Source organism: Oncorhynchus kisutch, linkage group LG4 (genome assembly GCF_002021735.2).
Source record: "Oncorhynchus kisutch isolate 150728-3 linkage group LG4, Okis_V2, whole genome shotgun sequence".
Classification (NCBI taxonomy): Eukaryota; Metazoa; Chordata; class Actinopteri; order Salmoniformes; family Salmonidae; genus Oncorhynchus; species Oncorhynchus kisutch.
The window spans coordinates 23,044,718-23,067,017 of record NC_034177.2 but is presented as its reverse complement, the minus strand read 5'-3'; the positions used below and the strand labels follow the sequence as shown (position 1 = coordinate 23,067,017).

The 22,300-nt window shown below is 39.8% G+C and overlaps 1 protein-coding gene across 6 annotated transcripts in view; it reads left to right on the top strand.

Annotated features, from left to right (window-relative positions):
- Nucleotides 1-7,622: 7,622 nt before the first annotated feature.
- LOC109889245 (NT-3 growth factor receptor-like) overlaps nt 7,623-22,300 on the top strand; it is a 292,647-nt gene continuing 277,969 nt past the window's right edge. For 3 of the 6 annotated variants that reach the window (XM_020480545.2, XM_031822673.1, XM_031822672.1), the window contains exon 1: nt 7,624-8,231. In XM_020480545.2, the coding sequence (XP_020336134.1) occupies nt 7,993-8,231 (239 nt within the window). In that variant the 5' untranslated portion in view covers nt 7,624-7,992. Of the gene's footprint in view, nt 8,232-22,300 lie in introns of all 6 variants that reach the window. The other 3 variants (XM_031822675.1, XM_031822676.1, XM_031822674.1) reach the window with 2 other exon arrangements.

Below are 22,300 nucleotides of genomic sequence, written 5' to 3'. Positions count from 1 at the left end.
CTCCGTAGCGGATACAGGCAATGAGGCAGTAATCGCTGAGATCCTGGTTGAAGACAGCGGAGGTGTATTTGGAGGGCCAGTTGGTCAGGATAACGTCTATGAGGGTGCCCTTGTTTACAGATTTAGGGTTGTACCTGGTGGGTTCCTTGATGATTTGTGTGAGATTGAGGGCATCTAGCTTAGATTGTAGGACTGCCGGGGTGTTAAGCATATCCCAGTTTAGGTCACCTAACAGAACAAACTCTGAAGCTAGATGGGGGGCGATCAATTCACAAATGGTGTCCAGGGCACAGCTGGAAGCTGAGGGGGGTCGGTAGCAGGCGGCAACAGTGAGAGACTTATTTCTGGAGAGAGTAATTTTTTAAATTAGTAGTTCGAACTGTTTGGGTATGGACCTGCAAAGTATGACATTACTTTGCAGGCTATCTCTGCAGTAGACTGCAACTCCTCCCCCTTTGGCAGTTCTATCTTGATGGAAAATGTTATAGTTGGGTATGGAAATCTCAGAATTTTTGGTGGCCTTCGTGAGCCAGGATTCAGACACGGCAAGGACATCAGGGTTAACAGAGTGTGCTAAAGCAGTGAGTAAAACACACTTAGGGAGGAGGCTTCTGATGTTGACATGCATGAAACCAAGGCTTTTTCGATCACAGAAGTCAACAAATGGAGGGTGCCTGGGGACATGCAGGGCCTGGGTTTACCTCCTAGGCTATTGATGGATTCAAAACAAACTTTGTTTTTATTGATCTCAGATTGTCAGTGTGTCAGTGTCAAAGTAGCCTGTCATTGCATTCATTTGTGTGGTATTAAAAAGATTTTACCAAAGTCTCCAATCATGTAAAATGACGCAAAATTGCATGAAATGCGTTTAGAAAATGCAACGTTTTTCCCGGGGCTTTGGCACAACATCAAAAAATCTCAATTTGCGCAACTTCTATACGTGCCTCTACTCTACTGCTCTATGCCACTATGCAAATAGTTCCGGTACCCCTGTATATAGCCTCGTTATGGTAATTTTTTTTGTGTTACTTAATGTTTTTTTATTTTTACTTTAGTTTATTTGGTAAATATGTTCTTAACTATTTTTCTTGAACTGCACTGTTGGTTAAGGGCTTGTAGAAAGCATTTCACGGTAAGGTCTACACTGTTGGTTAAGGGCTTGTAGAAAGCATTTCACGGTAAGGTCTACACATGTTCTATTCAGTGCATGTGACAAATAAAGTTTGATTTGAAATGCGATGATATGCATACACTGCTTTGTTATTAAGGTGATTTTTTTTCTCATGCATTCTGGTACCTCTGATATACCCAGGTCACCCCCCTCTTGCACTCACTTTTTGTTCCAGCACCTCTCAATTTACAAATTAAGCACTGGTTATAGCTTACCTGCCACTTATGAAGTTTAGTAAGATTAGCTAGCTATGTTTATTTCTAAAAGAGTTCCTGTGCCCCGTCCCACCTTCAACTGACAGTGCAGCCGTCACAATTTTCTTCAGATGAAGAAGAGCAGCCAACCACCAACTGTCACCACCAACTGTCATTTCATTTGATTTTATATTCATAACATTGATTTAACTATATATATTTTCACCTGGCAAGACACAGAGGAAAACTACTGTATGTTTTCATCAACAGCCTGCAAGCAAGAGTTTTCACCGAGCTGTCTAACTCATCTAGTTACACAACGTGCACTGTGGCTGACCAAGGTAAGAATTGTTTTTGGATATTAAAGTTCTGAGTTAATGCATGTGTTAGATATAACTTCATTGCCAAAGCTAGACAATGTTAAATTATGCTTGCCAAGCAATGTGGTGCTTGTTATTAGCTAGCTATCTTTATAGTGAGGGCTGGGTTTCACCAAATATTTATATAACTAACCCTAGCTCTTTGTTCTATTTGTCAGAAATATAGCTAGCTAGAACTGTCTAGCTAGCTAGCTACCAAGATTATTTCTAGCTGAAAATAATATTTTCCACTGCTGTGGATCCTTCTGGTTTGTAGACTCAACTGCCTATGGATAGACCCCAGCAAATCTAAGTATCATTTAGCAAGCAAGTTCCCAATTAAATGAAAATGTGTTCATGAAGATTAATCCCTATTTCTTCACATTGTTTGGAATTGTTTCACTGACTATCTCTGCATTATCCACAGGATAACTGTCAACATGTGAGTCTTAAATGGACACTGGAGGTTAAGGAATCTGCATGTTCAGTATAATTTCGATGTTCCTGAACATTAACACCTAATTCTTCATCTTATGTGAATGTTGTATTCATTGACTCTCTGTCTCTGCATTATCCAGATGGTAACTTTCCACTTACTCTGAAAATGGACAAAGTGAAGAAATCTGCATTGTAAGTATCAATGTGATGTTTAAAGACCTAATTTTCAAAAACAGATGATAAATGCACAGAGGTCATTTGTACATATTTTGTTTTCAGATGCATCCTTCCAGTGACTCCTATGCCACAAGTCAACAATGAAACAAGTTATTTGAACAGAACATAAAGATGATTAAAAGCAGTCCTTTAGTTGTCAGCCATGAGTCATTCATTCAAACATTTAAAAATATACTAAATCATGAGTACTGCTTGTGCAGTACAGTAGCTACTACTAGAGTACTGTAACTTTATTGATCTACTGTACTTCAACAACAGATGTACTGATATTGGATGAGTAGGTTTACTTGGTAATGTAAACATGTTTATGATAATGCTAGCAAGGCAGGTCAGCTAGCTACAGGCTAACTAACATTAGCTGGCTAGCTATCTAGCTAATGTTAGCCTACAATTCAGATTTGCAAGTTAGTTTGTAGCTCATACAAGAGTATTCTGTAGACTAAATAATGGATACAGCTATGGTGGTAGCCAACTCAGTCTGACTAACACAGTGAACTAGGAGCAACAATCCAATCTGGAGCTACAGCCAGTCTACATCTGTGAAGCATAGAATTTGGGTTTCCACTAGTTACCACAGCTACAGGTAGAAATAGGCTATATTGTAAAAATTCATGATAACAAATGTGTGCTTTTTGGTCTTAATTTAAGGTTAGGGTTAGGCATAAGGTTAACAGTCTGGTTAAGGTTAGGGTCAGGTTTAATATCACAACATTTTTAATAAGATACATTTTAGAAATAGGCAGGGTTGATCACTTTGTGGCTGTGGTAACAAGTGATGACCTAGAATTTGCTTGACCTGAGTTACTGACCTGATGATACAGACGGCTTCATCAACCACGGTAATGTGTGTTATGTGAAAAGTTGTATAAAAAAAGACCAGGTTTGAGGGAGTGTATGAATGTGGTTGGTCTTTCTTTATCTCTCACTGATAATTTATTTCATGCCATGATTTCTCATCATTTCTCACTCCTCTCTCTACATCCCCTTTCTATCTTTCTCTCTCTCCCTTTTCTCCCTCTATCCTTCTCTCTCCCAGTGTGTGTATAATGAGCTCCACAACACTCTCATGGCCATCAATGAGCAGGACAAACTGCGCTGGTGGAAGAAAAAAACACTGAATGGCCTCAGTTCCAGGTGCAAAACCCACACACACTGATACACACAGTGGGCTAATGGAAGTTAATGAGGCTTAATGGAGTATACCGTAATATGGGATGATGCAGTCTTCAGCCCCTTTGTTACTGTCAGAGTTAGTCTAATGTAGTGACCATTGTTACAAGTTAATGTATCAGACTGTAAAATAGTAGTGTATGGTCCAACAATGTGACCATCATTATAGACTGCTGGAGGGTAATATACTGGACTGGGTCTGCCTTGTTGTTCAATTGAGTCTAATGAAATCTCTCTTCCAGGAGTAGGCACCAGAAAAAAAAACAGAAGAAAGAGGTAGAGGCACAGCAAGGCACAATAGAGGTGAGCATGTCGCCATCTGTCATTATGACCTCAGGCACGAAAGACGGCATTAACAATAAGTAATATAATAAAGACGGCACTTCTAAAAGCTGGCTAGGTTTATAAAAACCTGAGTAGATCTAGCTTTCCTTGTAGTATACCACCCTGGTGACAGACACACTAACCACCATTCCCGTGTATCTCAGTTAGTCTTATGCTGGGACCGCTGCTATCTGTCCAGTGATCCTGCCGACTAAGGTCGGGTCTGAGGAGCTGCTTGGCGTAGCAGCTAGCCTAGCTGCTAGCTAGCTGCCTATCAAGCTAGCAGGGTTTTCTTGAGGACTTGAACGCAGCCCACGATGCGGTTAGCAATTGTGGCTGAGTCAGCGAATTGTCTCGAGCTTGTGGCTGTCTAGATCCCTTCTGTTTGTTGTTTCCAATCTTCCCTGCGACCTGCCCTGTCTGGAACTGCGAGGAGTAACAGCGTAACCTACGATGCTACCATGATAAAGACCAAAGCCGGCGGGAGTACCATTGAGGACAGTGGTGTCTCTCTATCACAGGTGAAGGATCTTTTAATCAAACAAAAATAATTCTACCAGCAGTTGTTACAACAAGAAAATAGATTCAAGAGTTGTGTCCAAATACTGGTGGAGTCAACTAATAAAAGAATGGACCTAACCAGAGCGGTCCAGGACCTGAAGAACAGTTTTCAGAACTCCCAGGGTTAGCTTGATGAGTTTAAACAGGACAACGGCAAGATGACAGCAATCTATATGTCATTGAGAGAGGACATCAGTTCTGTCTGTGAATCCATGATAAGAATGACAGAGAAATCAGATTATCTCGAGGGACGGAATTGCAGAATTAAATGAGGTTTAAGGACAAGGTAGCGGGTTCTGGAAAGAGCCAAGAACTTGAGAGGAATGTACATCTTTCCCAACAAGGACTATTCTGAAACTGTGCGCCAGAACAGAAAATAGCTTATCCCAGGCATGAAAACTCTGGTATGCAATGAAGCTGTCAGTTAAGGACTTGTGAGGCATCTGTTTCTCAAACTAGACACTCTAATGTACTTGTCCTCCTGCTCAGATGTGCACAGGGGCCTCCCACTCCTCTTTCTACTCTGGTTAGAGCCAGTTTGCGTTGTTCTGTGAAGGAAGTAGTACACAGCGTTGTACGAGATCTTCAGTTTCTTGGCAATTTCTCACATGGAATAGCCTCAATTTCTCAGAACAAGAATAGACTGATGAGTATCAGAAGAAAGTTATTTGTTTCTGCCCATTTTGAGCCTGTAATCAAACCCACAAATGCTGATGCTCCAGATACTCAACTAGTCTAAAGAAAGCCAGTTTTATTGCTTGTTTAATCAGAACAACAGATTTCAGCTTTGCTAACATAATTGCAAAAGGGTTTTCTAATGATCAATTAGCCTTTTAAAAGGCGTGCCATTGGATCACAGGAGTGATGGTTGCTCATAATGGGCCTCTGTACACCTATGTAGATATTCCATATAAAATCAGCCGTTTCCAGCTGCAATAGTCATTTACAACATTAACAATGTCTACACTGTATTTCGGATCAATTTGATGTTATTTTAATGGACAAAAAATGTACTTTTCTTTCAAAAACAAGGTCATTTCTAAGTGACCCCAAACATTTGAACGGTGGTGTATATTTTTTTTATCTTGCTTTGTTTGCTCTTTTCCACATTATGTCTATCTCTGATAAGGAAAGGGCTGAAAATAGCCCATATTAATATATGTAGTCTTACAAATAAGGTTAATGAAATCAATAACTTGCTAACATCATATAACACTCATATTAGCCATTTCTGATACTCACTTAGATAATTAATTTGATGATACAGCAGTAGCAATACAAGGATATAAAATTCATAGAAGAAACATGAATGCTTATGGGGGATGTGTTGCTGTATAGATTCAGAGCCATATCCCTATAATGCTTAGAGATGATTGTATGTCAAATGTAATTGAAGTGTTGTGGTTGCAGGTTCACCTGGCACATCTGAAGCCGTTCTTTTGGGGTGTTGCTGTTGGCCACTAAGTGCTGACAGTCAGTATCTAATTAATACAGTGCATTCAGAAAGACCCCTTGACTTTTTACAAATTTTGTTAGATTACAGCCTTATTCTAAAATGGATGAAATACTTTGCCCCCCCCCTCATCAATCTACACACAATACCCCATAATGGCAAAGTGAAAACAGGTTTTTTGAATTTCTTGTAAATTTTTTACAAAACAAAAAAATGAACGACCTTATTTACATAAGTATTCAGACCCTTTGCTATGAAACTCACTTGAAATTGAGCTCAGGTGCATCCTGTTTCCATTGATCATCCTTGAGATGTTTCTACAACTTGATTGGAGTCCACCTGTGGTAAATTCAAATGATTGGATATTATTATTTGGAAAGGCACACACCTGTTTATATAAGGTCCCACAGTTGACAATGCATGTCAGAGCAAAAACGAAGCCATGAGTTCGAATGAATTGTCCGTAGAGCTCCAAGACAGGAATGTGTTGAGGCAAGGATCTAGGGAAGGGTACCAAAAAATGTCTGCAGCATTGAAGGTTTGCACACATTGTATACAGATTTTTCTATTGTGTTATTGACTGTACTTTTGTTTCTCATGTGTAACTCTGCGTAGTTGTATTTGTCACACTGCTTTGCTTTATCTTGGCCAGGTCGCAGTTGTAAGTGAGAACTTGTTCTCAACTGGCCTACCTGGTTAAATAAAGGTGAAATAAAAAAAGGTCCCCAAAAACTCAGTGGCCTCCATCAATCATAAATGGAAGAAGTTTGGAACCACCAAGACCCTTTCTAGAGCTGGCCACCCGGCAAAACTGAGTTCCTCTGTGGAGATGGTAGAAACTTCCAGAAGGACAACAATCTCTGCAGCACTCCACTAATTTTTATTTATTTTATTTTTCACCTTTCTTTAACCAGGTAGGCCAGTTGAGAACAAGTTCTCAATGTCCTTGAGTGGCCCAGCCAGAGCCTGGACCTGAACCCCGATCGAACATCTCTGAAGAGACCTGAAAATATATGTGAGGAGACTCTCCCCATCCAACCTGACAGAGTTTGAGAGGATCTGCAGTGAAGAATGGGAGAAACGCACCAAATACAGGTGTGCCAAGCTTGTAGCATCATACCCAAGAAGTCTCAAGGCTGTAATCGCTGCCAAAGGTGTTTCAACAAAGTACTGAGTAAAGTGTCTGAATACTATGTAAATATCACAATTCTGTAAAAAAAAAAAAAATTCTGAACCTGTTTTTGCTTTTTCATTATGGGGTATTGTGTGTGTAGATTAATATTTAAACCATTTTAGAATAAGGCTGTAAAGTAACAAAATGTGGAAGTGTCAAAGGGTCTGAAAGCTTTCAAAATGCACTGTATTTGCAGTCGTAAATGAGATATTCATGAATGAGAAATATTTTTGTGAATATTTAACTCAAGTTAATCTTCATCATACTGGCTGCCTTTTAGATGTTTTGTTGCCATTCTTGATTGTCTAGGCGTAGCCCTCTAAAAATTATACATTGTGGCCTGGACGCCCGATGTGTAAATGAACATCCAACCCTAGGCCTAATGATAAATCACCATAAATGTGTAGCCTATTGTTATTGTGCTATAATATAGCCCACGCTCTGTGTGCAATTGCTGTTATGATCTGATTTGAGCTGCATCCTGAGTTGCAGGTGTGTCAGTTTCCATTCTGCCCTGTAGGTGGGACTTAATGCTTTGAGCATGGACCTCGCTTTCTCTCTCTCGTCACTTTCTTCAACGCGCTATCCCTCGGAGTCTTGGAGCGGTGCTAGTACAACCTGGAACTAAGCGGCTAACGGCAGCATGAATACAGGGTAACATATACTATGCATTCTAGAGAGGAGGACAAGCTTGGAGTACTGCTTTTTGAACCATTCCACTTTGACGGAGTAATTTTTTCTCCTTCTTCCTCATCTGTGAAATAGATGGACATTAGCTCATTCGCATCAATTTGACATACCTCCATACATTCACTCGCCCGCGCGCACACACCACATAATTGCATATTCAGACGGTCTCCGATTTGGAGGTTCAAAAACATCAAGGATATTGTCCTAATAAACGTTGAGTCATGGATTCATTTTTTATTCCACCACGAATTTGCTGGTGGAGGGTATTGTTTCTTTTGACCATCTTTCAGGACTACTTGAGCAATATGCTGGACTGCCCGCCAACCTGCAGCTGTTCTCCAACTGAGATCTATTGCAATAAGTCTGACAATGGGAAATTCTTTCCCCTGCTTGCACTGCAAGATACTGGGAACAATGGAAATAACAGTATCGAAGATGTGTTCAAGAACATCACCTCAATGTAAGTCTTTGTGCCCACTGTAGTGGCCATCACATGTTGAATCCGAGTCACAACTTAGCGTAGGCCTACTCTCCCCGTAATTTATTTGTTTTACTTCTGCCGCACATCCTTACGTGATATATTTAGCAATGCAAAACTGTGATTCTGCTGAGTCTGTAACATTTAATAGGCTACCTATACATCCCTTTCACGTTATGTCGTTACCGTTATCTCCGTGGAATACATTAACCCTGCAAAGCCCTTCAGCCACAAGTAGAATGCGGTATCAATAAGAACTGAATTAAATGTCATTTCAAAAATAGACCTGTTGGTGCATTGGCCCGCAAATAACCCCCAAACAGCAATATTGCTATTCCTTTATAAGAGCCTGCATGCAGGACTTGATTCAGCTTAAAGAAATCAAAGGTTTGGAATAAAACCTACCACAAGAAGCAATATCATTTGATATGCTCGGTCATTCCATTTGATTTCAAACACTTTTTAACCTCACCCCATTTGATTTGAATTAAACTTTTCTTACATATTTGCCCATGGTAGAAGTGGTCAGAAAGTGACATTTTGGACCTGAATGGCCAAACATTCATGAGATGGATGTGCTCAAAGTTGACCCATTTTTCATACATCACCATACCATGAGACATCCAGGTCTTCATCACTGGAAAATATAAACTGTTGATTTTAATATAATTGAAAAGCTCACAAACTACTTTATCATTTCTTGAAAAAAAATGTTTTTGAATAACAATGTAATTTTCTTGTCATCACAGATTGTTGACTTAAATGGGGAATATCAGTTGTTTTAAATTATATTGTCAATCTACTATAGGAAACCTATTGAAATAATAAAAATATGGATAATAGAACAGACATTCTATGGTGACATTTCATGGTGGGTGGACCGGCAGCTATTTTTGTGGGAGCAATTGGAAGTAAAAATGTAAATGTCAATGCTGTACCAGCTAGATTGCAGTGGTCTGAAGGGATATATCCATTGTATGAATTATATTTCTCTGATTGAAATGACACCTACTGTACTCAGTATTCAAGATTATGCTATGTATCAACGATTGTGGGCACAACACAAACACTTCAGATTATGTAAATTAGCATCGAAACTACAACATATGCAGAAAAAAATGGAAGTTTAACCATTTTATGATGATTGGTGTTAAAGGTTAAAAAAATACTTTCAAAAATTAAATTAGAAAATATTTTCACAACCCTGATTTATAAGATTTTAATCGATATCAAACTCAACCATTAATATTTTCCAGGGATGAAGACATGGATGTCTCGTGGTATGGTGGGGTATGCAAAATGGGTCAACTTTGAGCAGCTTTATCTCCTGAATGTTTTGGCATTCAGGCCCAAAAAGTTACTTTCTGACCACTTCTACCATGGGCATACATGGGCATACATGTACAGAAAGTTTTGTTCAACTCAAAAGGGGTGTGGTCAAAAAACTATTGAAATCAAATGGAACGACCCTACATAGAAAATGTAAGCTAACCACAACTTAGAATAGGCAGTTTTACTCTTTTTAATTGCTTTGCATTCTGTCACGGACTCAAAATAATTTATAGCATTTGCAAACGTCTGAAAAGGTGCTTTGTTTACTGAAATTAATCAACCAAGAGACAGAGATTATATTTTTAGATCCACTCTCCAAGTGTGGCCATGTCAGTTTTTATTATAAGGCTTCTTGATCATGACACAATTGACCATTTTAGTCCGAACACTTTAAACTAGGCTAATCCTAAATAATCATTGCTAGTTAGATTTGGTTGCCACCCTGGCAAGTTTGTTATCAGCCCGTTAGATTTTGTTCTGATTTGATGGTCCTATTTTTAGACATGTCACTAACTCAGTAGAGAGCCTATTCTGATGAATGTATCTCATATTGAAAACATTAAAAGGATATTCCACCCAGTAAAGTGAAATGTTCTTGGCAGAAGGTTTCCCCTCTTATATTCCCAATGGAAAGTATTTTTGGACTCTAAAAGTAATGTGTTCGTAAAAATAGAGCATTGACACTGATGACATACTTTTTCCTCTAGAAGGCTTTTCTTTTAGAAATGCCATTAGTTCTGTTAAAGAACAATCTCCCCCACTGCTCCTAGCTCTCTCGGGTGAAATGTTAAGTCATGTAGGGCTCTTATAGCACAGTAAATTTGTATTGCACCCATTTGTATTCACCTCTAAATGATTTGAAAAGAAAAATGAACAATAGTAGTAGTAGAAACATGATCATCAATACCCAATACACCGAGAGATTTTGGATCCCAGCTGTTACATCTCAAGCTGAAGAGACTATTTTGGTAGAACAAAACCCCAATTCATTATTGATTCTTTTTTGAGATTTGCCAAGGATGAGGGTGCCATGACAACCTCTGCTTTGAACTGAATCCACACAATTTCCATAACCTGAGAAGTGATGATTTGCCTAGTGTGTAGGATGTAGACCCCATGTGTGGGCATAAGGGCCAGAAAAAACCTGTTCCAAACACATGCATAATTCCAACGATATTATCCTAACTATGCCGCCTGGTTATAAATAAGCACACTTTAAACCAAGCACAAAAAACACCAGTCAGTTTGTCTTGACTTTGTAGGTCAACTCATTCTTGTGCTTGCTGCCTCCACTCTCTCCAGAAGGCCACTAGAGGGGCTGCTGGTTGTTCTTTTACAGAGACGAGAACTCTGTCATTCAATAGATTGAAATAATTACAAAAGTTATTTTATCTGCCAGCTTTAACAGAATGTTGGAATCCATTATTTTATTTTCATAGCATGATTTTTGTTGAGCGCTGTCGCAGAGAACCGCATCTCATGGCTGCTGCTGTTATGCGTGTAGGAATCATTCAGCACCCCCTATTACTGGACAGCTCCAACAGACTCACTTCGCTTGGGAGTGGGCCGTGTAGGCTAGTTGAAGAGAATCGGCAGTCTTGAAATGCAGAAGTTGTTTCAGCACATGCACCAATACAATTTCAGAGTAGACTTAAGAAATTGTGAGAAGCATTTTTTTTAACCTCCCTTTGGCACATTTGTTTTAGGTAGGCTACTTCTGGATTTCCTTGAATATACCTTGAATGAATTGTACATTTGACAGCTGTCTGCCTGAACTATAGCTACATTTGTCTCGCTGCACACAAGTTCAGACTTCTAAAAGCCAACAATTCTGTCAGGTATTGTGTAACATAATGATCATGCATTTTGACAGGTATGTGTATTGTGATTGTCATATTATGTAGCCTACCTCAAATATAGGCTACTTTTCCACATCATTTGAATCCAAGTGTATACAGTTGAAGTTGGAAGTTTGCATACACCTAGGTTGGAGTCATTAAAACTTGTTTTTCAACCACTCCACAAATTTCTTGTTAATAAACTATAGTTTTTGCAAGGCTGTTGTGTCATGCACAAAGTAAATGTCCTAAGTCATTTTTCCAACCATTGTTTACAGACAAATTTCACAATTCCAATGGGTCAGAAGTTTACATACACTAAGCTGACTGTGCCTTTAAACAGCTTGGAAAATTCCAGAAAATGATGTCATGGCTTTAGAAGCTTCTGGTAGGCTAATTGACATCATTTGAGTCAATTGGAGGAGTACCTGTGGATGTATTTCAAGGCCTACCTTCAAACTCAGTGCCTCTTTGCTTGACATCATGGGAAAATCTAAAGAAATCAGCCAAGACCTCAGAAAAAAAAATGTGGACCTCCACACCTCTGGTTCATCCTTAGGAGCAATTTCCGAATGCTTGAAGGTACCACGTTCATCTGTACAAACAATAGTACGCAAGTATAAACACCATGGTACCATGCAGCCGTCATACCTCTCAGGAAGGAGACGCGTTCTGTCTCCTGGAGATTAACGTACTTTTGTGCGAAAAAGTGCAAATCAATCTCAGAACAACAGCAAATTACCTTGTGAAGATGGAGGAAACAGGTACAAAAGTATCTATATCCACAGTAAAAACGAGCCCAATATCGACTTGACCTGAAAGGCCGCTCAGCAAGGAAGAAGCCACTGCTCCAAATCCGCCATAAAAGAGCCAGACTACGGTTTGCAACTGCACATGGGGACAAAGATCGTACTTTTTGGAGAAATGTCCATCATACTTTTTGGAGAAATGACCATCGTTATGTTTGGAGAAAAAAGGGGGATGCTTGCAAGCCGAAGAATACCATCCCAACCGTGAAGCACGGGGGTGGCGGAATCATATTGTGGGGGTGCTTTGCTGCAGGAGGAACTGGTGCACTTCACAAAATAGATGGCATCATGAGGATGGAAAATTATGTGGATATATTGAAGCAACATCTCAAGAAATCAGTCAGGAAGTTAAAGCTTGGTCGCAAATGGGTCTTCCAAATGGACAATGACCCCAAGCATACTTCCAAAGTTGTGGCAAAATGGCTTAAGGTCAATGGAGTCAAGGTATTGGAGTGGCCATCACAAAGCCCTGACCTCAATCCTATAGAAAATTTGCAGGCAGAACTGAAAAATCATATGCGAGCAAGGAGGCCTACAAACCTGACTCAGTTACACCAGCTCTGTCATGAGGAATGGCCCAAAATTCACCAAATTTATTGTGGGAAGCTTGTGGAAGGCTACCCAAAATGTTTGACCCAAGTTAAACAATTTAAAGGCAATGCTACTAAATACTAATTGAGTGTATGTAAACTTCTGACCCACTGGGAATGTGATGAAATAAATAAAAGCTGAAATAAATAATTATCTCCTATTATTCTGACATTTCACATTCTTAAAATAAAGTAGGGATCCTAACTGACCTAGGACAGAGAATTCCCGACTAAATGTCGGGAATTGTGAAAAACTGAGTTTAAATGTATTTGGATAAGGTGAATGTAAACTTCTGACTTCAACTGTATGTAATCTAATATTGCTAATATATATATATATATAAATCTAATATTACACTAAATCCCCATGGATGACATGTTATTATGTTTGAGAAATAATAGCCTCCATAGATAATTGACAGGCAGTATGCCTAGGTTTACTTTGTTGGCAGTACATCATTTCCCCCTGAAAATGGCAGGCTAGTATGTAGCATCCAGTGGCATGGTAATGCCATACTCTGTTTGGAGTGTTCTGTGTGACCAAGGTTTCTTCTTCTTAGGCTTTACTGTTAAGGAGGTATGAATGCTCTGGCATCTGGAGCATGTTTGAAAGAGCTAATCCTTATGAACATTTTCATTTCTCTAGAAGCAAAGTGTGTTTGAAATGGATTAGGCTGTGTTGTTTTGCTGCATGGACAATGAGGATGAAATTATTCTCTTTGAGAGGCACATTTGTATTATCTCACACAAGACTAAAGCATTCTTGTTCTTTGACCAGTCTTAAATGTTCACATTCACCATACAACAGGTGGATGCATGATATATCCATATATTAGTATGTATCCATTGAATTCATCAAGTTCTCTATAGAGGAAGTGGCAAAGACACGGTTTTGTACTTTTGCTGTCATGGGAATGCTGTTGGTGTTCAATTTGTGCTTCTCTTTTAAGATAAAGACCTTCTTATCACAGTGCTATCAGTAACACCCTTTTCGCGCAGTCTCATGAATTGTATATGTTATATTTCCTTTCATTTCTCCTGCTAAGGCTTGGGCGGTATGCCATATATACCAGGATATTTGGAAATGGCCATGGGGTGGGTTTTCAATACCATCAAAACTATTGATTGGAAGTTTTTCAATACATTTGAATATTTGTAGCTTATTAAGATAATACCTGCAGTCAACTTGTACAATACGTTAGGGAACAAAGCAGATGCGTTCTTCATTTCACCGGTCACATTATTTTACATTATGAAGCTCACGGTAGTTCCCCAGAATAGTTGAGCCAGTCGTGTGTTTGTTTATATATAGCACAACGGGAGAAAGCTGGAGCTGGTGAGTCCAGCTGTGTATTTGTTTTAACTTGCTAGTTAGCGAAGTAAATGGCTGAATTAATAAGGAGACGGGTTATCATATAGTGTTAGCTTTCTGCCGTGTTTGAGAAGTCAAACTGCTTTGGATGAGTTCTGTACAGCTGCTACTCCTGCTATCTAGATTTATTTACGTAAATTTTTCCCGTATTTCTTCGGTTCTCCGACCGTCTACTCCTCCCCCTATTCTCCAAACAGAGCAGGAAGTCCCGTTACCCTAGCGACTCCACACAGACACAGCATGTACACACTGCTCCAAAACTAGTACTGTTGTTCCTTCAGACAAGCATGGTCAAAACTTTATTTATTTGCACAATGTCTCCCTTTCACATTCACTTGTAAATGTCCAAACTCAACAAACAAAAAAAATCAGTAGCTACTACCTATAACGTAAACTCACCCCATTCCGTACAAATGTGCGCAACCGCAACATTCAAACGAGGCTACAAAGAAAACTAATGGGACTGTAGCGACTGTGTTGACTTCAAAATTGGGGGTGTGAACTATGTTTCTATTCAAGCATTGATCGACATGGTAATGGCTCTATAGTATTGGAGAAAAGTTGAAAAAATGGACCCTCCGTTACATCTAGACGTGTCATGTCGTAACGTACAGCACTCATAAAGCAACTATTTCTGTCTTACAATCTCTTTCCACCAGGTGTAGCACTTCTCTTATCCCTTAAAAACAAGAAATGGACAGTGATGGGGGTAAGGGGGGATACCTAGTAATTTTTTTGTGTCATCATTGCATGCGATCATTCTCAAAGCCGCTGTTTACTTCTAAGATCACTTTAGTACCGCCCTAAAAACCCGATTCAAATTCGACACAAACCTTCAAATAGGTATGTAATGACACATTATATAAACTCTTTATAGTGTTTTATTTACATTTTAGAGGCGATAAGGTGATAAATTGGACAGATCGAGTGAAAAAAAGCCATTTTCCCACAGGACATCTCTCCTTCTCACTATCACGCATTAGTTTCGCTTCCCCACTTGCCATTTTTAAAAAGACCCGACAGGGCTCATTGCCTGCTTGAATTATGCAGAAATGGGCAACGTTTAGGTCATGTAATTGGTTCTGTTGGAAAGGGGAGAAGTTGTGCTTTACAATGGTATTGACATTACAGTTGACCTGGAAGTATTACGTTTTTGGGGCGCTAAAAAAAGGGCAATTGTACGGACCAAGGCGATGTACGAGTTTAGGTGAGTTTACATTACTTGTATAGCTTTATGAGCTGGATTGCTTGTCTTTGCAATTCATTTATTTCTGTTTGCGCTCATTAGCATATTTAGTTAGCAGCCTCTGTTGAAATTCGCTATTAGTTTGTGTTAATTTTGTTATCATTCTGGTAATAGATGTCCAATGGAGTTTCTTTTGCATTTTAAGCAACCCCTTGTGTACTAATAGCATAATTCCTGGGATGAGAGGAGGACGGTATGACGATATGAAAATCAGGACACCGCCCAACCCTACTCCTGCTCAAGGTTTGCCAACATGGTGTGTGTGCACATTTTTGTGTGTGGGATGAGTGTAGGATTATCTGTCAGTCTGCCTCACCTCATATTTGTCCTCTATATAACTTGCCTATTTTAGTACCCTAAGAAGAGACTATTTGTTTTCATCCATTAGGCTAATTGTCTTTTCTCTGTACTTAGTAAGGCTGTTCTCTGTAGAAGGCACTTTTCTGTGCAATTCTTTATCTTCCATAATGGAATGCAGAGGCCATGGTCAGCAGTCAGGCTGCATTTTGTACCTAAAACCACTAGCCCAGTACCTTGAAGTCTTTGAAGGTTATTTGAGCATTAGACATGTTGAAATATGCCATGCCAAATCCATTTGCTGTCCCTCCATGGTCTCTCAGAAATCGTACACTTAAGAGAGTGGAAGTGAGCCAGCACATGTTCACAAAAACGTGGGCAAGCTATGAAAAGGAGGCTACCTCTGAGTGATGTCACTCCTCCCACACATCCCTGCTCTGCTTCAGAGGAAGATGGAGGGCCTCGTTTAAATCCGACCTAATTAAAAGCACAGTGGAGTATGGAGATGGGGGGGGGGGAATCAATACAGTTTCATATTGCGATATTATATCGATATATACTTTTTTGTTACTGTAGGGAGCGTTGGCTAGGTCTAGTCAGCTTTACCTACGCCACAACTCAGGTATTTTTTATTCTATGGCTTGTTCTCCATCTTTTTAAATAGTGAGCCAGCATGTTTTCAGCACTTTTATTTCCCTAAACAATTAAAACTCCTTTTCTCATGCTCTCACGTCTCTCTGCAGCAGACATACAGTATAGTGAGCAATATGTTTGAAACATCAAATCGCAGTATCGAATTGCAATACATATAGAATTGTGACAAACGTAATACACATTGTATCGGCACCTAAAGTATTGTTATAATATTGTATCGTGAGGGTACTGACAATTCCCAGCCATAGTGGAGTATAGAGTACAGTACATGGAGTTGTGTACAGACAGACACATGGAAGGACTGTCAGTGTTTTCACATCTTTATTCAACATAATTCAAAAAGATTGAGGCATGCTATACAATATGTGAGTAAGAGGGGGAGGTGACTGCCCAGTGTGGAGTGCATGGTTTATGATTCCTGTTGCACGTGGAAGTGCCATCTGTGTGAGGCCCCTTTAAAGGCAGAGTGTACCAAAGTATCCATGCCTGCCCCTTACCTGGATGAAAGATGGTTTATCTTTGAGGGAACATGGCTGTGCTTTGCCTGGTTGAATGTTTAGTGATCGATCCGGGTGGGTTTGTTCAGCTGAAGTATATTACTGGACCCTGATTTCTCCATATCTCTTTAGACAAATCTTTAAACCCAACCGGGTGTCTCTCTGCTGAGGTCCGCTTTACGAGATCGGAGAGCTGGATCTAGGAGCTAAACTGTCATCAAATGGCATATAAACATCTACAGCTTCTGCTTTGCTTCCAGATCTATATTTACTGCTAGGCTATCTATGATCATGTGCTGTTCTCTGAGGATTGGCTTCACAGTGATCCGTGTTGGAGTTAACTCACTGATTGCACTGATCAGTCATGCAGAAAACCAACCTGGTACTCCATTAAATGTCACTCTATCAGTTGAAAAGATGAAGTCAGAAATCACTGCGTACATCAAATGTTTTGAATCTGGAGGCTTTTAGCTTCTCCATGGCATAGCAGCAGCATACTGTGTGAATAGCATAACGTGCACCGAGGTGAGGAAGCCAATTCATGGATGACTGGGAAAGATACAGTATATAGTCCAATAGGTTTTGTGTTTCAGAACCATATGTAAAAAAAACACAGACGTAATGTTATGATAAACATGAAAACATCACAGTCAAGTACAGTAGGTTGGTTATATACTGTTGCATAGCCTTTAAACTCATCACATTTGATTTGCTAAGACAACTACTTTGTCCAACTAGGACAATGAGTGGCCAGTCCAATAACATCCCTGATGACCTTGAGGGATTAAAAAGCTTTTTGTTCACCATTACTACTGGGATGGAAATGTCTGCATGCATGACCGACCCTTTATATTACTCATTATGATTTCCAATAACATTAGCTACCATTATGTCCCCTTTTTAAATTGACAACAAAAAGCATACTCCTTCATCCTGTTGTCCACCCCTAGTCAAAAGATATTATGGATTTGACTTCGGCCCCGGGTAGAGAGAGCCTATCACGTTGGTATGAAGAGATTCGGGAGACCAACGCAGGATTGCGTAATAGTTTGTTTTATTAAGACCAAATTACGGCATGCCATGCAAAGGCACGGGGACGAAGTCCAAACAAACATGTAACAAAAGCACAGTGTTGAAACCCAAACAAAAGAGCGAGGTGTATCTTGAATAAATAACACACGCGCACAATGAATAACACACGGGACGAGACCTGTAATCATCTGCGCAATCCACAAGGGCACGAAAGCCCAAAACACACAGCACAGGTACACACACGCACCAACGGACATTGTAACAATAATCGACAGCCCAATGAAAACCGAAGGACACACTTATAGAAGTACTAATCAGTGGGAATAGGGGACAGGTGTGCGTAATGAAAGTTCCGGAGGGATCTGTGACAGAGCCTTTATGCTATTGTCCCCTTTGTGGTACCACCAATGTGTGTGACCCCTAATATGCATTATGCCGAGGGCAGCACTGTTTATGAAATAGGTATTAGCACAGATCAATTGCAGATGGTCAGTGATGACCTAATTATTAAAGACCCATAAACTGTATGTGTGTTCGTTTTCCAGTTCGCAATATTCCCTTATGTAATTGTACAGAACACAATGTTCACTGTAGATAATGGACAGGTCATATTGTGTCATGTTACAGAACTAGCTCTTACTGAATTCATACAACTATTAATCTCTCAATGTGCAGAATACATGCATTGAGTCTCTGTTTAATCATTGTTGCATTCCTGTCTGTTTATTAACATGATCAATGTCATTCTCATTCAACTCGTAAACCTCAGTGGTATGTGCATCATATGTCTGCTGCCACCCTCTTCTGTGGAGAACATGAGCAAAGACTGGACCCTTCATTTATCTATTGTAAAGAATTAATTCACATATGTTCTGTGAAATTGCATCTGATGACTTAAAGCATGTGCCAAACTCATTCCATGGATGGCCGAGAGTCTGAGGGTTCACTCCTCCGTTGTACTTGATTGATGAATTAAGGTCACTAATTAGTAGGAACCTCCCCTCACCTGGTTGTCTAGGTCTTAATTGAAAGGAAAAACTAAAATCCTGCAGACACTCAGGCCTCCATGGAATAAGTTTGACACCCCTGACTTAAAGGGGAAATCTCAACCCTAATACAATACCATACAACTCTCCTTCCGTGGCCTCCAACTGCTCTTAAATGCAAGCAAAACTAAATGCACGCTCTTCAACCGATCGCTGCCCGCACCTGCCCGCCCGTCTAGCATCACAACTCTGGACAGTTCTGACTTAGAATATGTAGACAACTACAAATACCTAGGTGTCTGTTTAGACTGTAAACTCTCCTTCTAGACTCACATTAAGCATCTCCAATCCAAAATTAAATCTAGAATCGGCTTCCTATTTCGCAACAAAGTATCCTTCACTCATGCTGCCAAACATACCCTCGTAAAACTGACCATCCTATCGATCCTTGACTTCGGTGATGTCATTTACAAAATAGCCTCCAACACTCTACTCAGCAAATTGGATGCAGTCTATCACAGTGCCATCCATTTCGTCACCAAAGCCAACTCCTTCTTTGGCCGCCTTTCCTTCCAGTTCTCTGCTGCCATTGACTGGAAGGAATTGCAAAAATCACTGAAGCTGGAGACTCATATCTACCTCACTAACTTTAAGCATCAGCTGTCAGAGCAGCTTACAGATCATTGCACCTGTACATAGCCAATCTGTAAATAGCTCACCCAACTACCTCATCCCCATATTGATATTTATTTTTTGCTCCTTTGCACCCATGTCTCTACTTGCACATTCATCTTCTGCTCATCTATCACTCCAGTGTCTAATTACTAAATTGTAATTATATCGCCACTATGACCTATTTATTGCGTTTACCTCCCTAATCTTACTTCATTTGCACACACTGTATATAGACTTTCTATTGTGTTATTGACTGTATTTTTGATTATTTCATGTGTAACTCTGTTGTTTGTGTCGCATTACTTTGCTTTATCTTGGCCAGGTCGCAGTTGTAAATGAGAACTTGTTCTCAACTGGCCTACCTGGTTAAATAAAGGTGAAATAATAATCTTTACACCTTGTTATGTTGTAATTATTAGAGTAAGATCTCTACGGACACTATAAAAGCTTAAACCAAGTTTATTTATCCCAAAGGATCAAACAGCTGTACAGACGACGGCATATTCACACAAGCACTGATATTTAACCCTTTCTCCTATGCTGAGTCTCTTCCTACATATCTGAACAGTCAATGCATCTCTGTTGCTAGACAGAACCTTAGTGAGATCTGTTCTTCCTCACTACATCTGATCGGGCTTCTGCCCCAAAGTGCTTACTCCTCCCCAACTCACAGCTGTCATGGTGACTGGTACCAGTCTGTGTCTCTTCTCCTCCAAAAGGATCCCTCCCATAGGATCCCTGATGGCTAACATAATGTAAACGTTATACATGACCCTCTCTCCCTCAGTGACATGAATACATTCCAGTGGTCTTCTGGTGTGTATGCTTTAGTGAGAAAATGTTGGGATCAGGTACAACTACATTTATGCACCCCAAAATGAATATTTATCAGCAATTTCCCTCACCTACAACTTCTCACCTGAATTAATGTTTTTTTTTTAAAGGGGTTTGGGCAAAGGCTGAAAATTTCTCAACGTCAACAGTGAGGAGGCGACTTCTGGATGCTGGCCTTCTAGGCAGAGTTCCTCTGTACAGTGTCTGTGTTATTTTGCCCATCTTAATCTTTTCTTTTTATTGGCCATTCTGAGATATGGCATTTTCTTTGCAACTCTGCCTAGAAGGCCAGCATCCCGGAGTCACCTCTTCACTGTTGAAGTTGAGACTGGTGTTTTGCGGGTACTGTTTAATGAAGCTGCCAGTTGAGGACTTGTGAGGCGTCTGTTTCTCAAACTACACACTCTAATGTACTTGTCCTCTAGCTTAGTTGTGCACCGGGGCCTCCCACTCCTCTTTCTATTCTAGTTAGAGCCAGTTTGCGCTGTTCTGTGAAGAGAGTAGTACACAGCGTTGTACGAGATCTTCAGTTTCTTGGCAATTTCTCGCATGGAATAGCCTCAATTTCTCAGAACAAGAATAGACTGATGCATTTCAGAAGAAAGTTATTTGTTTCTGCCCATTTTGAGCCTGTAATCGAACACACAAATGCTGATGCTCCAGATACTCAACAAGTCTAAAGAAGGCTAGCTTTATTGCTTCTTTAATCAGGACAACAGTTTTCAGCTGTGCTAACATAATTGCAAAAGGGTTTTCTAATGATCAATTAGCCTTTTAAAATGATACACTTGGATTAGCTAACACAACCTGCCATTGGAACACAGGAGTGATGGTTTCTGACAATGGGCCTCTGTACGCCTATGTAGATATTCCATTTTTTTTTAATCACCCATAACCAGCTACAATAGTCATTTACAACATTAAATGTCTACACTGTATTTCTGATCAATTTGATGTTATTTTAATGAACAAAAAATGTGATTCTCTTTCAAAAACAAGGACATTTATAAGTGACCCCAAACGTTTGAACAGTAGTGTATATTGTGAATTGCCCATAAGTAAAAAAATAATTGACTAGGCCATATCACCTAGTCCTAAATGGATCTTCATGTTGTTTGCTAAGCTGTAAAGATTGTAAACACTCTGTGGTTGGTTGATGGAATCTGGCCTTACCCAATTCTTATTTCACTATAGATGAGTGGGTAACAATCCTCTTTGCCACCGTGCCATCTACAAACACAGTCTGCTCTTTCTCTCGCTCTCTCTTGCTCTCTCCCTCTCGCTCTCTCTTGCTCTCGCTCCCTCTCTCAGAGGAGCCTTAGCCTACCCTTTGAACACTGCTTCCAGACCGCTTTGAAATATTGATCAATCCACCCCTTTCTCTCCCCTAAAACACCATCTTTTGCTGCAACTCACTGATTGTTTTTAGGGACATATAGATATATAGTGTATTTCCACAATTTAATCAAATTTGATTTGCTTTGTGAACAACAAGTGTAGACTAATAGTGAAATGCTTACTTATGGGTCCTTTTCCAACAATGCAGAGTTAAAGATAAAAAATATAAAACAGAAATAGTGACGCGAGGAATAAATAATGAATAACAATAACGAGTAAAAATAACATAGCAATATACAGGGAGTACCAGTACCGAGTCGATGTGCCGTGTTCCGGGGTAATTGAGGTAGCTATGTAAATATAGGTAGGAGCAAAGTGACTAAGCAACAGGATAGATGATAGACTGCGCTGCAGCAGCAGTGCATGGATTAGTAGAAGCAGCAAGAGTGTGAGGGATGAGTGTGAAAGTGTGTGTGGCACCAGTATGTACACTATACAGTTGAAGTCAGAAGTTTACATACACCTTAGCCAAATACATTTAAACTCAGTTT